General features: G+C 50.8%; 6 protein-coding genes across 6 annotated transcripts; 4 read left to right on the forward strand and 2 right to left on the reverse strand.

The window, feature by feature from the left end:
• Positions 1–61: 61 nt before the first annotated feature.
• On the forward strand, positions 62–2,589 carry BJX67DRAFT_96726 (putative proline--tRNA ligase AIM10). Its single transcript, XM_071035677.1, has 6 exons — positions 62–394; positions 443–486; positions 537–627; positions 681–760; positions 808–937; positions 986–2,589. The coding sequence occupies exons 1-6, from the start codon at positions 172–174 to the stop codon at positions 2,338–2,340; spliced, it is 1,923 nt and encodes a 640-aa protein (XP_070891004.1). The 5' UTR covers positions 62–171; the 3' UTR covers positions 2,341–2,589.
• Positions 2,590–2,623: 34 nt separating this feature from the next.
• Positions 2,624–3,363, forward strand: BJX67DRAFT_341297 (nucleotide triphosphate diphosphatase NUDT15). Its single transcript, XM_071027878.1, has 2 exons — positions 2,624–2,946; positions 3,003–3,363. The coding sequence occupies exons 1-2, from the start codon at positions 2,838–2,840 to the stop codon at positions 3,275–3,277; spliced, it is 384 nt and encodes a 127-aa protein (XP_070891005.1). The 5' UTR covers positions 2,624–2,837; the 3' UTR covers positions 3,278–3,363.
• Positions 3,364–4,887: 1,524 nt separating this feature from the next.
• Positions 4,888–5,424, forward strand: BJX67DRAFT_376873 (Dabb family protein; the record flags this gene model as incomplete). The annotated part of the gene is made up of 3 exons (XM_071031971.1): positions 4,888–4,953; positions 5,083–5,193; positions 5,269–5,424. The coding sequence occupies 3 exons, from the start codon at positions 4,888–4,890 to the stop codon at positions 5,422–5,424; spliced, it is 333 nt and encodes a 110-aa protein (XP_070891006.1).
• Positions 5,425–5,944: 520 nt separating this feature from the next.
• Positions 5,945–7,047, reverse strand: BJX67DRAFT_376874 (uncharacterized protein; the record flags this gene model as incomplete). Its single annotated transcript, XM_071031972.1, has 3 exons — positions 5,945–6,037; positions 6,141–6,781; positions 6,837–7,047. 3 exons carry the CDS (start codon positions 7,045–7,047, stop codon positions 5,945–5,947), a joined length of 945 nt encoding a protein of 314 aa, XP_070891007.1.
• Positions 7,048–7,671: 624 nt separating this feature from the next.
• BJX67DRAFT_96813 (prefoldin subunit 5) lies at positions 7,672–8,748 on the forward strand. Its single transcript, XM_071035678.1, has 4 exons — positions 7,672–7,897; positions 7,983–8,269; positions 8,345–8,462; positions 8,519–8,748. Exons 1-4 carry the CDS (start codon positions 7,846–7,848, stop codon positions 8,584–8,586), a joined length of 525 nt encoding a protein of 174 aa, XP_070891008.1. The 5' UTR covers positions 7,672–7,845; the 3' UTR covers positions 8,587–8,748.
• On the reverse strand, positions 8,468–11,597 carry BJX67DRAFT_388073 (uncharacterized protein). The gene is made up of 9 exons (XM_071034325.1): positions 11,576–11,597; positions 11,506–11,528; positions 11,114–11,428; positions 11,017–11,059; positions 10,835–10,964; positions 10,555–10,785; positions 9,903–10,492; positions 9,554–9,844; positions 8,468–9,501 (listed from the first exon to the last, which is right to left on the reverse strand). The coding sequence occupies exons 1-9, from the start codon at positions 11,578–11,580 to the stop codon at positions 8,787–8,789; spliced, it is 2,343 nt and encodes a 780-aa protein (XP_070891009.1). The 5' UTR covers positions 11,581–11,597; the 3' UTR covers positions 8,468–8,786.
• Positions 11,598–12,148: the final 551 nt, after the last annotated feature.

The following is a 12,148-nucleotide window of genomic DNA, read 5'->3' on the forward strand; positions in this document are numbered from 1 at the left end:
CGGAGTAAAAATTTGCCGAATGGCCGACCGCATTTCTTGTCTCGAGATGAGTTTACACTGTTTACAGAGAGAGCGTAAATCTTTTTGGATTATCTTATTGGGTCGATTTACTTTGACTTAAGGACCCTGGGTGCGTCTTCCACTGTGTGTACCATTGGACCCAGAGGTTTCATGATCTCCGGGTTTCGCCCGGCGCAGGGCCGCTTCCTGAGGCCAGGCCAAACATACATATGGAATTTAGGGCGACTATCAAGATGTGACTTTCATGTATGTCTTCAACACGTTTTGCTGTTAGATACTGATCAACAATGGCAGACTGATGGTCGAAGTCGAGTCTCCAATTTCTGGATTCCAACGGGAGGTCTAGGAAAGAAAAATGTTAGCGACGAAAAGGGTACCATGTCCAAATTCAACAAGCGGATTAAAAGCTAATGAAGGTTAGAGGACGTGAACGACCTGCTGGTCCGGGGCGGCTTCTACCGACAGGTACGGAAGCACCACGAATCCGTCTGGAGACTTGCGCCTGACAATCCTAGGCATACTCAGGAATCTTCCATATGCTACCGCTGGGTTTGCGAGTGCAAGAGAAGCTAGAGCGTCTTATTGATCGACATATGCAGTCATTAGGTAGGCAATTTGCCCACGTAATCCTATCCTGAACTGCGACTCACTCTTGGTAGGCGCGTCCAAGCTCTCGTTGTCTTCCATCTCGTCGCAGGAACTCTGGGAGCAGTCTGGGCGGCTGAAAGAAGGCTCAGAGGTAGGACCTTTGTCACAGGCTTATGCGGTTTTCTGATGTTGATTTAGGTTTTCCGCTTTCTCGATAGACGAGAGTCTCGATTTCTCCTTGCGCCAACGCATGAGGAAGAAATCGCTACCTTAGTGGGGAGCCTCACCAAATCATATCGAGACTTGCCACTCCGAGTCTACCAAATAAGTGCGTCCTGAGCAGATGCTTGAGGTTTCTAGCTGACATGTAGTACAGCAAGAAAATATAGAGATGAGCCTAGGCCGCGGCAAGGCCTACTCCGTGGCCGGGAATTCATCATGAAGGATCTCTATACTTTCGACCACAGTGTAGAGGAAGCCCTAAAAACATATGAGTTGGTGAGAGCGGCCTATACGAGGCTCTTCGACGAGTTGAAACTACCTTATTTGACCGCCGTCGCAGATTCGGGCAACATGGGTGGAAATTTAAGTCACGAGTTCCACTTTGCCAGTTCAAAAGGCGAAGACACGGTCGTGAGCTGCTCGAACTGTGACAACGTGTACAACGAAGAGCTTGCGGACGGGAAGGCCCATAGCCTCTCAGCCAACGGATCCTCAACGGGTTCAGCAGCCGGGTTTGATGTTGAAGAACGATCTCACTCGAAAGACGCCCGAGTCTCCACCGGCCTTTGGATGGCAATTTCAAGGGACAAGAGGACGTTACTTCGTGGGTGGTACCCCCAGTTTACCATGCAACATGGCACCACAGAACCGGTGCCAAGGGAGGTCAACTCTCACGCAGCCAAAGCCATCGCAAGCGCCGCCGGCATTGAGCTAGACATCAGCGTGGAGAATCCCCTGGAGCAGTGGGCCGAACATGTAAAGGCGTCCAAGGCGCACTCCAATGGCTCCACCCAGCGTCCACAAGTTCTCGACGTGTACGACTCGCTCATACGAGCCTACCAGAGGCCTCCACTCGGCGACCTCCTCCAAGCGACTGACTGCGCCGTGGAGGATCTAGACTATCTCAGACTGGACACATTTCCCGGAAGCAACAATGGACTCAACCTCATCAAAATCCATGACGGTGACTCATGCCCAAAATGCACGCAGGGCGTGCTGAAGACGCACACTGCCATCGAGCTGGGTCACACATTCCACCTTGGGACCAGGTACAGCGACGTCCTAGCGGCGTCTATCATGGTCGACGATGGAGGCTCCGTGCCCATGCAGATGGGCTGTCATGGGATCGGAGTCTCCCGAATGATCACCGCAGTCGCCCACAGTCTCGCGGACTCGAAGGGTCTGAATTGGCCGCGAGCGATGGCGCCATTCGAGGTAATTGTCGTCCCCACAAAGGGCGTTGAAGCCGACGCCGAAAAGATCTACGACGAGCTTACCTCCGACAAATCGTCCCCCATCGATGCAATTCTCGACGACCGCGACAAACAAATGGGCTGGAAACTCGGAGACGCAGACCTCATCGGGTACCCCGTTATCGTGGTCGTCGGCAAAGGGTGGAAGAAACAACGAACCGTGGAAGTACAATGCCGGCGCTTAGGAAACCTGCGACAGGATGTGGCGCTGGAGGATCTGTCGTCCTTTGTCCAGTCGATACTGCGGCAGCTGTAGTTGACCGCTCTTTCGACTCCTTGCATACTGTATATTAGTGTATTCTACGCTCTTCTACCTTTGTAAGGGGAGGTGAACTCTTGAGGGGCACCAGCCACAAGTCAAGGCAGACTCTGAAATCTACTGGGCTCACCAGCCTCAGTGCATGCAGCATTAGCGGCGCGAAGACAGTGTAGGTGGACGAGGGCCAGGGTCAATCACGCCTCCACAAGCGCCGGCTCCACAGGCTGCTCGGCACTAACCACTGGCCAGAGTCAATCGGAAAGAGAACAGCGACTCAGCCCCAAAGTTCAACCTCGCGAAAGCAGCCTCATACCTACAACCAACCGATTTCCAGAAAAAGAATATTGAATCCAAGACATATCTACTATAAAACATCGCTCTTTTCCATAGTTCACTACCCTGTCTCTCCATATTCAACAACAACTCTTTTCCTCTCTACTGCCTCATACAACCCAGAACAAACAACCCACCATTTTAACAAACCAAGCGCCAAAATGTCCAACCAGAACACCCGCGTCGACGTCCGCGTCGGCGTCGGCGTCTTCGCCCTGAACAGCGAAAATAAATTCATCGTCGGCAAGAGGAAGGGGAGTCATGGTGCCGGTATACAGTTAACCCACATAACCCATGACTCATCCATACTAACACCGCACGCCCAGACACCTGGGGCCTCCCAGGCGGGCACCTCGAATTCAACGAATCCTTCGAAGAGTGCGCGGTCCGCGAGCTAAAGGAAGAGACGGGGCTGGACGTGTACGATGTGCGGTTCTTGACCGCGACGAACGACGTTATGCCCGCTGATGAGAAGCACTATGTTACGGTCTTCGTCGGGGCGAGGGTGAAAGATGGACAGAAGCCTCAGGTTTGTAGTAGCCTTTCGGCTGTCCGATTTCTCATTTCCGAACTTGGTTGTGTGCTTACACGGGATTCATAGATCCTTGAACCGAATAAGTGCGCCGAGTGGCGGTGGTTTAGCTGGGAGGAGCTTGGGAGGGACCGGGCGGAGTGGGTTGAGGCGCAGAGGGAGGGGAGGGAGACGAAGGGGCGGAAGCTGTTTATTCCGCTGCTGAGTCTGTTTGAGCAGAGGAAGGGGTTTGAGCCTCTTCTTGGGGCTGAGAAGTGAGGAGGCTGAGACGGGCACGGGTAAGCCTGACGTGAGGGGCTGGGATATGTTTGAGTAATGTTCTGACGATGGCACGAGACGACGATTGATTTGGGTTGGCCTCCTGTTTTAGCTGCTCAGGGAATACAAGATTGATGGAAACATCGCACTCTTCATACATACATTAGCGTCAGGTCACTGGAGACAGCGTTCGGCCCTTGAACGAGGAGACTGGACCGGTTTATATCGCCAGCGAGAAGGCGGATAAATCAAATCGTCCCAACGACCTCTGCCTGAAAGGCTCAATGACACTTTTGCTTTCGCCCCCTCATTGATAGTGTGAGGGGATAACTTTGAAGTGTACAGGCACGAGTACATGCAGACTTCTTGTGCCAAATGCCTTCAAAGCTTTTTTTCCTGCCTTTCCTGCCTTTCCTGCCTTTCCTGCCTTGACGGCCGCTGGAGGAAGCGTGATGTCAGTGTTCTTTGCTCTGCGGCGCCGCCTTCCGCGCATTTGTCCCGGGCAGTGAGTGAGCATGGCTCTTGGGAAATGGGCGCAATAAGTCCGCGTCCGGTGTGACAACCCCTTCCAAACGGCCTTTCGAACTCGACACTTATCATCACAATCCAGTCGCGCATTCTGGTCGACTTCCGGTCCCAGGACGGAGTAGATAGGGAAACCGACCCACATGGACAGAAATCCAGGCATGGATTCCCTGTCGAGGGAAACTTCGACTCCGACGACTCCGTTGCTTGTGACGCACAAGAGTAGGAAGCGACGCAGGTGCAACGCAGGTGCCGCCGCCTCTGCCCAAGCGTCACAACCCTACGGAACGCGCGGATTCATTTTGTTCCACAGCGAGAATCGAGGTGATCGAGTGAGATTTAAACATGTATGTTCCGCGTGTAGGCAGATAATTGGCAGACCTGGTTTAGCGATTATTTTGCGGAGACCGAGTGGATGAGGGGTAAGGAAGTATCTTGCCTGGCTCCTGATACGATTGGCGTCGTCGAGCCATGCCGCCACGGTGCTGCCGTGCATGAAGACAAGGAGCGTATGTGATTGAAAGCCCTCGAGCTTTTACTCCATTCTGTATGTAGAAGACAACGAATGCAATCTTGCGTCTGCAAGTGTTGAATAATATCAATCAATCCTCGATGTTGATCATCACAACGCAGCCCAAATGGCATGGCGACAACCCCCCACTTCAAAAACTGTGGACACTTTAGATAATCACCCTTGATCCCCCCAGTGGAAAGACGCAGTACCAGATTCTCCCATTAATATTATTATCGTTGACAACCCCAGGATCAGGAATACTTTCCTTTATTCTCCCCCTGAGAGTCGAAAAAAAAGGAAAAGAAAAGAAGACGTCCCGGCCCCGTCGCCCCCCAGAAGATTAAGACCCGACCCCCTTTCTCTCTCCGGTCTCCCATTCAATATGCCCATCACGCATATCGTCCTTCTCCAATTCAAGGCGGACATTAGTGCCGAGGCCATCAACGACGTATGCCCCTCCTTCATCTGCCAATTCTCAAGAGAACCAAAAAAAAATAATGAGAAAATGAGCAAAAAATATTGTCAACTCTTCGATGAGGACCAAGATAGGAGTACAGATTGAGTCTGACAGGAATAGGTCTGTGCTCGCATGATCGCGCTCAAAAACAGCTGTATCCATCCAACATCGCAACGGCCGTATATTCTTGCGTCCTCGGGCGGGGTAGATAATTCCCCCGAGGGGCTTCAGGTACGTCCCTCGACACTCTTCTACAGCCAATCTGGAGAAACTATAAGACGTTCTGTTCTAATGGTATGCCTAAAGAACGGAATAACGCACGCCTTCGTGGTTGAGTTCGCCAGTGCCCAAGATCGAGACTACTATGTTGAAAGGGACCCCGCGCATCGGGAGTTTGTGCGCAGTCTCGATGGCATTTTAGAACAGGCGCAGGTTATTGATTATAGTAATGGCTCTTTCTAAACTAGATGATACCACATTCAAGACCAACTTGGGGCTCGGTGGTCCGATAATCTAAATCTCTATCATCACTATCACACCTCCGTTCGTTTGAGGTGCCACCACCCCCATCGGGATCCCATACGATATTTGACGTGTCTTTCATATGTTTTATGGCTTGAAAAGCGCGTCTGATGAACGTGCGGTCCTCCCGGATCAAGCCTTCCAGTGCGCACCGAAAGAAAATGGCAGTAGCTCCATGATAGCAAGCTGTTAGTACTATAAAGGGGCATACAGTAGTTAGTAGTACTTACCAGCGGTGGATTTGTGTTGGAAATACCAAGCGCAGGCCTTGTCCGTCCAGCACTGCGTGGAGCAATCCTTGAGTCCAAAGGTGGGTAACGACTTCATATTGTCTCAAGTCCATAGCCAAATTGGACTGTAAGATCCCGTTACGTGCAGTAACAGCTTTCAAGACAGCTAGACCGTGTCCCAGAGAGGCTACCGTTGTAGAAATGTCCATATAGTGGGATCTCTCGCGCAGTTACTCAAAAAGCGCCGACGGATTACTGACGAGGTCGCAGCTTGCCATCTTCCAGTTTATTACGCCTCCTGGCTTGACAAGCTCCCAGACATTCTATCGTATAAATTGTCGGTATTAGCGATGGGATGCCAAAGTCTCTGATATGACTTATGGTCTTCCGTATCAGAATGTACATGAGGTCTATTAGCAACCCTACATGCCCATTGGTGCATCGGTATAATCCTTCCACCACGTTGTCGTCGAAAGTAACCCGGTTAACCGTATTTGCTGATGCATAGTTTGCCACAAGCGCCTTGACTTCGTCCTTCTTTAACAAGAGGCCAAACGGCCTCTGGGGAAGCAGAAGCTCATCCAAATGCAGCGAAGTCTGCTGTTCGGGTAAGAACAGAAGCGGGTCATCCAAAGGGCCATTTCCAAAAAGGGCCGGGGCACTGGTATTTGGCACACTGTGCGACATGAAAAACGCGATTCTGGCGGTATACGTACTAATCTGGCGGACGACTTCCGTCCAAAACCGAGGTCTGGTCCGTAGAACCTCTGCCTTATCAATAAGTAAGGAAGCTTCGGAGGACAACCATTCATCCTTATTATGGCCTGTTTCCTGCTTTAGGTACTCACTCCACCTATCTTTCGTGGGAAGATTGTGTGACGTCCAGGAAATGACGTGAATAGGTATCGTGCCGCCATACTTCTCAAATAATCTATTAGCCAAAAGGCGCATCAGTATTGCCTTTTCTGAGCCAGGTGCGTCGGTTACTCGAACACGATGGAGGTTTTCTACTCGTTCAATAATATCGTCTACCAAGTCTTGTCGAGGAATCATGATAGGGTCGATAACTAGAAATGTCAGCCTTGAGGACACCACCAGACATAACAATCGCGGAATGTCTACCTATAGGGGCAGTCAATAATGACTGGGGTGTGTTAAAGTGCATGGATGTGTTAAAGTGCATGGATACGGAGTGGTTGCAGGCAGGGCAGTCTTCCTGTAACCCCTTGGGGGTAGTGCCGAGGAAGGTACCGTAAAAACAGTTGCTGTCATAACCATTCAAGTCCAGTGCGGTACATGATCCCCTCATCGGATGTAGATAGTCTGGTGCCATGGGAACCGAAGGTCCTTGAGGATGGTGTGGAAGAGGCGATGAACACTAAAATCTTCAGTAGAGAGCGATCCTGGTGTAAAGATAATGTAGTCTTAAAAACGTTATCAACATAAAGTGTATATAGATTGATACCTCCGAGATATGAGCTAGCAAGCACAGCGTAATAAGCCCAAAAAAGGAACCCTGAGAGTACCTCATCAGCATTCACCCGTAGGAAGGAAGGAGGGAAAGACTCACCTCCTCCACGCTTCACACTCCTTCTAAATGCCAGATCATTCCAATAGAGAACTCTCTCTCTCTCTCTCTCTCTCTCTCTCTCTACCCTGGTCTGTTCTCCTTCCAGTCCTGGGCTCCAGATATCCACTCCCATTACTGAAGCCGCGGAATGGGGTCAAACACGGGCTGTCCTCACCCCAATACCTCCCGTTAGCAAGAGCCCTTAACCCTTATCTTTCCCTCATAACATATGATTATCGTCTGCTGATTGTAGGAGGTTCGTTCTCCGAAGTTCAGACCGTCGACAAGTATATGCCAAAATTACGCTAAACCGCATCCGGTAAGACCCCAAGTGGCCGGGCCCGCGGCCAAAGCGGAAGCACGAGCACAGCTTTATCCCAACCCACCAAAAGATATCGTCTCGCTTTGAACTCTGCAACCGCACGTCTACTAGAGAGAAATCCCAATTGACATCGGGGGCTTCTTGCAAGGGCTCTGCATTTCCTTTTTCTACCATCACAATATCCCAACAACGCAAGACTCCGACGCGAGCAACCCAAGCCCCAGGAAAAGCATACCACCATGCCCCCTCCAAACACCCCCGCATCAGACTCCGATACGCCTCCCAATGCAGGTATGGGCTCCCTGATTCGAATCACAAGTCCCCCAACTACCATACCAGCGTGATTTCGTACTAATAAGTGTCCCCCGGCCCCCAGTCAACATATCCTCTCTCTCCGTCCCCCAGCTCCGCGCCCTGCAAACCCGTGTCTCCTCCGAACTAGAGCACCTCACCTCCTCACACGCAAAGCTCCGGGCCGCACAGTCACGATTCCGAGACTGCGTGCGCTCAATCAACGACGGCATCGTTGGATCTGAGAAGAAGGGGACACAGGGCAGGGACGAGATTCTCGTTCCGTTGACGAGTTCGCTTTATGTGAAAGGGCGGCTTGTGGATAGGGAGAAGGTGCTCGTTGATGTTGGGACGGGGTATTATGTCGAGAAGGTTGGCTCTCTCCCTCCGGGGGGGTTGGTTTAATTGGGAGTGCGTGTTCGGTGACTGACTTGCTCTTCCGCATAGACCACTGCAAAAGCTGTTGAGTTCTACGAGCAGAAAGTGAAGGAGCTGGAAACGAATCTTACAGAGCTGGAGAAGCTTGTACAGACTAAAAGCTCCCAGCAAAAACTCTTCGAGGACGGTTAGTGAAGAAAAGATTTGAATTCCATTGACAAACAGAGACTAACGATCCACCAGCCCTGAGGCAAAAGTTGATGAGCGAAGGCGCTGCATCGTCATCCACCACCGCTGCAGCTGGTGGTTGAGTGTACATCCACAGGGAAATATCTCAATGGTTTGCGCAACTAGTAAAAAAAAGAGGCAACAATGAGACTAGTATACGACCACAATGGCCAGACCACGCAATAACGGTTTCAAATGTAACATAAGCCACTAATCTCCATAACCGAGTGCGCAGCTCCGCGAGGTCCCTCCCCTGAATACACCGATAACCGGGTTCAACTGCCTAAAACAAGGTACCCAGATCTGCATTCAACATCCCAGCAGGACCAGTCGTACTCGTAGGTGAAGATATCGCAACCGAGCTCGTTTCGTCTTTCAATGAATCGGCCCTCGTGGAAGACGATTCGATGCGAGACACAGCGTCAATGCCACTATCCGCCGCTGACGATGGCTGCGTCGGGCCCAGGAGCTCGGCAGCTTGTTTGACCAGGTCGACGAACTCCCAAAATCCTTTTGACCCATCTGTGGTCTCGCGTGATGACTCCTTTGATGGGAAGAATGTGGCCAAGGTGGGGCTATAACTTGCAGAATGACCGACAGGTAGGTTTGCGTGATCCCCAAGTAAATTGTCCCAGTTGGGGTCAAAAATTGATGCGCCCCACGACGTATAAGGGATTTTTGAAATGTCTCCTCCGGCTATAGTGGCACCCGACTGGCCAGCATAGACGGGTACGTTGACGCGCCTATATTCGTCATAGCGGGCTATCTCAAATATGTATTTCGTTCCCTTCAGCCGATACCGAGTGGCAGTTTTCTCCACAAATCTAGAGACTGGTGCAGTTGCGGGAAAGGTCACCTTTCGTTCGGGCTGCGCAGAAATATCTCCCGTTCCCGCCGCGTGCTTAAATCCGATATCATGCGAAAATGTCTTCAGCGCTGTGGAAATCGACGATGTCTCGTAGAATTCAAGAGACTTTATCTCGAGCTGCCAGTCGGACCTGAAAATAGTTGAGTCAAACTGGTTCTGCTGCAAAGAACATGGAATCTCACCGTCCCAAATCAGTCACAGCAATATGCAAAGGCGGGCGCTTGTCCGCAGATTGACCCCCACTGCGAGGCCTAAGCCACCGGCGTTGAGTGATTTCATACTCTTGTGCTCCAGGGCTCTTGGCGAATTCTGCTTCCAGTCGAAGCATGGATTTATCCGCGCCCAAGAATTCGAAATTCACGGAATACGCAAGCTCAGCGGCCCTCAGAGAATTTGACGTATTATCGCACCGCTCGAGTAGATGGCTCGCGTTGAAACATCTCTCAAGGAGCTCAGATTGGCCGACTTTCAACCTGTCCATGATATACAAGTTAGTCGCTTCCGAACGGCACGAAGGAAGGATGTCCATACGCCGGTATCAGGCGACCCTTTGTCTGCTCGTGTAACAGCATCTCTCTGAATTCCTCAAAGCCGTAGTAGGGTCTGTTGTCCTCGGGTACTTGGTAATTCTCTAGGACAAATGTACCAAGGTTAACGCGCATTCGCAAGTGTCCACGTACAAACGAAACGCCTCTCAAGCAATTCTCAATTGCGCCTAGCAGCCTTGTATTGTTTCTGGATTGTATTAAGCCAACCCGATCCCGCCAGCTTTTAAGATCGTCGCCTTCTAAAGCGTTCCCTTGGAGAGCGGGCTTGTGTAAATTGTTCTGCTTCCTGACCACAATCTCTGGTTTCATGGCGCTTGGCTCAGGAGGCTCGATAAGGTATATCTTCGTCTTAACACTAGACTTTGCCACTGATTCAGCCCACAGAGTTCTGATTCGCTGTGCAATCTCTTTCATGGCATCGTGGCTGTGGCCGAGGACGCAGATGTATCCGGGTAACTCTTTCGGAACAAATACATGATATCCAAATTTCGCCCGGATTATGTCAAGATATTCCAGCTGTGAGCCGAGACATTCGTTCAGAGAAGGTCCATCCTTCGGCCATAAGAACAGCAGCTATGAGAGTGCGTGTCAGGGGAATGTAGAACCGTAAAATAGTTACTTCGTGGTGAACCGACCTTCTCAGAATAGGCCATCCCAGTCTCAGGCGGCCTCCGAAGTTGTTGGACAACAGTCTCGCGTTTCTCTTTGAACTCGGCGTCTGCCTCCTTGTTCACTGAATAAGCGTGTATTTTAGTCCAGTCCGCTCGCTTCTCAGTCCGGTTGAAGCTGTTGCATTTAGCAAGAACAGCCTTGATAGTCTCCTGGGCAGCAGTGACTTGATGCGGCTCGCCCCAGACTTGGATGACCTGTTCCCTCTTTAGCCAACTCTTTCAGCGCCGTTGATAGAATACAAACCAGATCGGTATATGCGGGAGGGTTGATATAGGCGCCAGTTCTCTTGCTGATTTCGTTGAAGACTTCATTCCGGCTCTGCCGTGCGGAGCTCTTTTTTATAAAATTTGTAGAACTGGCGGCACCAAAGAACCTGGGAGAGTCACCACAACCGCACTTTTGGAAAGAAACAGTGAGTCGCTCACTCATGTTTGAAAGTGCCGAACGCGCCTGGCAATTGGACCATACCTATGACGATCCATTCCGTTAGCTCTTGACGTACTTTACGACGGCAAATTGTACCATTGGGCTTCAGGCCGTTTCTCCACTTTGACTTTGCCGGAGAATCTCGAAACAAACGGCTCGGCTGCGCCGATAAGGCTCCTCTATGCGCGGCTCTGGCTCTAACAACGCCTCTGCCTCTGGCTCCAGATGACCCTCGAGCATTCGCTGCATTTTGCAAGGGAGAAGTAGGTATTAGCAGAGTTGCTGAAGGTAGCTGTTTCCGAGCGCCTGGTTTGGGGAAGTCCGGGGGCGCTGTTTGACGTTGCGGTAACGGTGCAGTTGGAACAGCCTCTTTTTTGGGAGCTGCACGACCGTACCCAGGAAGCTGCCATTCTGTAGGCTGTTAGTCGCTGTTCTAGCTAGAAAATCCGTGTCTTCTAGACTGAGCGTTCTGGGTTTCTGTCTCTTACCTTGGGCACCGGAGGTCTCGTGGCTACGACATTGTCAGTGGGTTCAGAAGCAAGGATCCTCACGACTTACTCCATAGTCGGGAATAATCAAAGGTAAACGTTGAATAAGCAAATTCTCTGAAGAGAACCAGAAGCGGCCTTTGGATGGGATGAGCGAACTTAGATGGAGAGCACAAGAGATGGATGGCTAAAACAAAAGGCGAACAGAGGTAGGGGCCAACAGGAAAATACAAAGAGCGGGGAGACAAGAGTAGAGAAAACAAATGAAGAGCTTAGGAGAAGTGAACCAGGGTAAGGGGGAATAAATAGAAGGTGAGGCACTGTTGGAAAACAAGCTGAGTCGGCAAGAGGAAGTGATAATTCACAACAACTAATTGCATAAGCAAACAGGAAACTGGTAACAATAGAATATATTACTTGTCTCTTAGAAAATTTTTCATTTCATAAAGTAAGAAGAACCTTATCATCCTAAACGAATCTCGGCAGCATGCAGTCACCAAGTTTGTTAAGAAAACAGTATTTGTTAGTCCTCAGCCCAAAACCTGTGCCTGCAAACAGTTCCCCCAGTATTACCAGTAGGCCCCGGGAACCTGTCTAGGTATCCCCTTACGAGTCTCAGCTCGAGCCATCCCCCATCAGGGTT

Source organism: Aspergillus lucknowensis (assembly GCF_044049455.1).
Source record: "Aspergillus lucknowensis strain CBS 449.75 chromosome Unknown BJX67scaffold_2, whole genome shotgun sequence".
Lineage (NCBI taxonomy): Eukaryota > Fungi > Ascomycota > Eurotiomycetes > Eurotiales > Aspergillaceae > Aspergillus > Aspergillus lucknowensis.

What these genes read in the sequence shown, in the direction of transcription:
- BJX67DRAFT_388073 (XM_071034325.1), bottom strand. An exon ending in GGATGGCCTATTCTGAGAAG is followed by an intron (nt 10,493 to 10,554) that starts GTCGGTTCACCA and finishes GCACTCTCATAG; the next exon opens with CTGCTGTTCTTATGGCCGAA. An exon ending in AAGGGTCGCCTGATACCGGC is followed by an intron (nt 9,845 to 9,902) that starts GTATGGACATCC and finishes TATCATGGACAG; the next exon opens with GTTGAAAGTCGGCCAATCTG.
- BJX67DRAFT_96726 (XM_071035677.1), top strand. Translation starts at nt 172, where the DNA reads ATGATCTCCGGGTTTCGCCCGGCGCAGGGCCGCTTCCTGAGGCCAGGC. An exon ending in AAATGTTAGCGACGAAAAGG is followed by an intron (nt 395 to 442) that starts GTACCATGTCCA and finishes AATGAAGGTTAG; the next exon opens with AGGACGTGAACGACCTGCTG. An exon ending in TCGACATATGCAGTCATTAG is followed by an intron (nt 628 to 680) that starts GTAGGCAATTTG and finishes CACTCTTGGTAG; the next exon opens with GCGCGTCCAAGCTCTCGTTG.
- BJX67DRAFT_96813 (XM_071035678.1), top strand. Translation starts at nt 7,846, where the DNA reads ATGCCCCCTCCAAACACCCCCGCATCAGACTCCGATACGCCTCCCAAT. An exon ending in CGATACGCCTCCCAATGCAG is followed by an intron (nt 7,898 to 7,982) that starts GTATGGGCTCCC and finishes CCCGGCCCCCAG; the next exon opens with TCAACATATCCTCTCTCTCC. An exon ending in CGGGGTATTATGTCGAGAAG is followed by an intron (nt 8,270 to 8,344) that starts GTTGGCTCTCTC and finishes TCTTCCGCATAG; the next exon opens with ACCACTGCAAAAGCTGTTGA.
- BJX67DRAFT_341297 (XM_071027878.1), top strand. Translation starts at nt 2,838, where the DNA reads ATGTCCAACCAGAACACCCGCGTCGACGTCCGCGTCGGCGTCGGCGTC. An exon ending in GAAGGGGAGTCATGGTGCCG is followed by an intron (nt 2,947 to 3,002) that starts GTATACAGTTAA and finishes CCGCACGCCCAG; the next exon opens with ACACCTGGGGCCTCCCAGGC.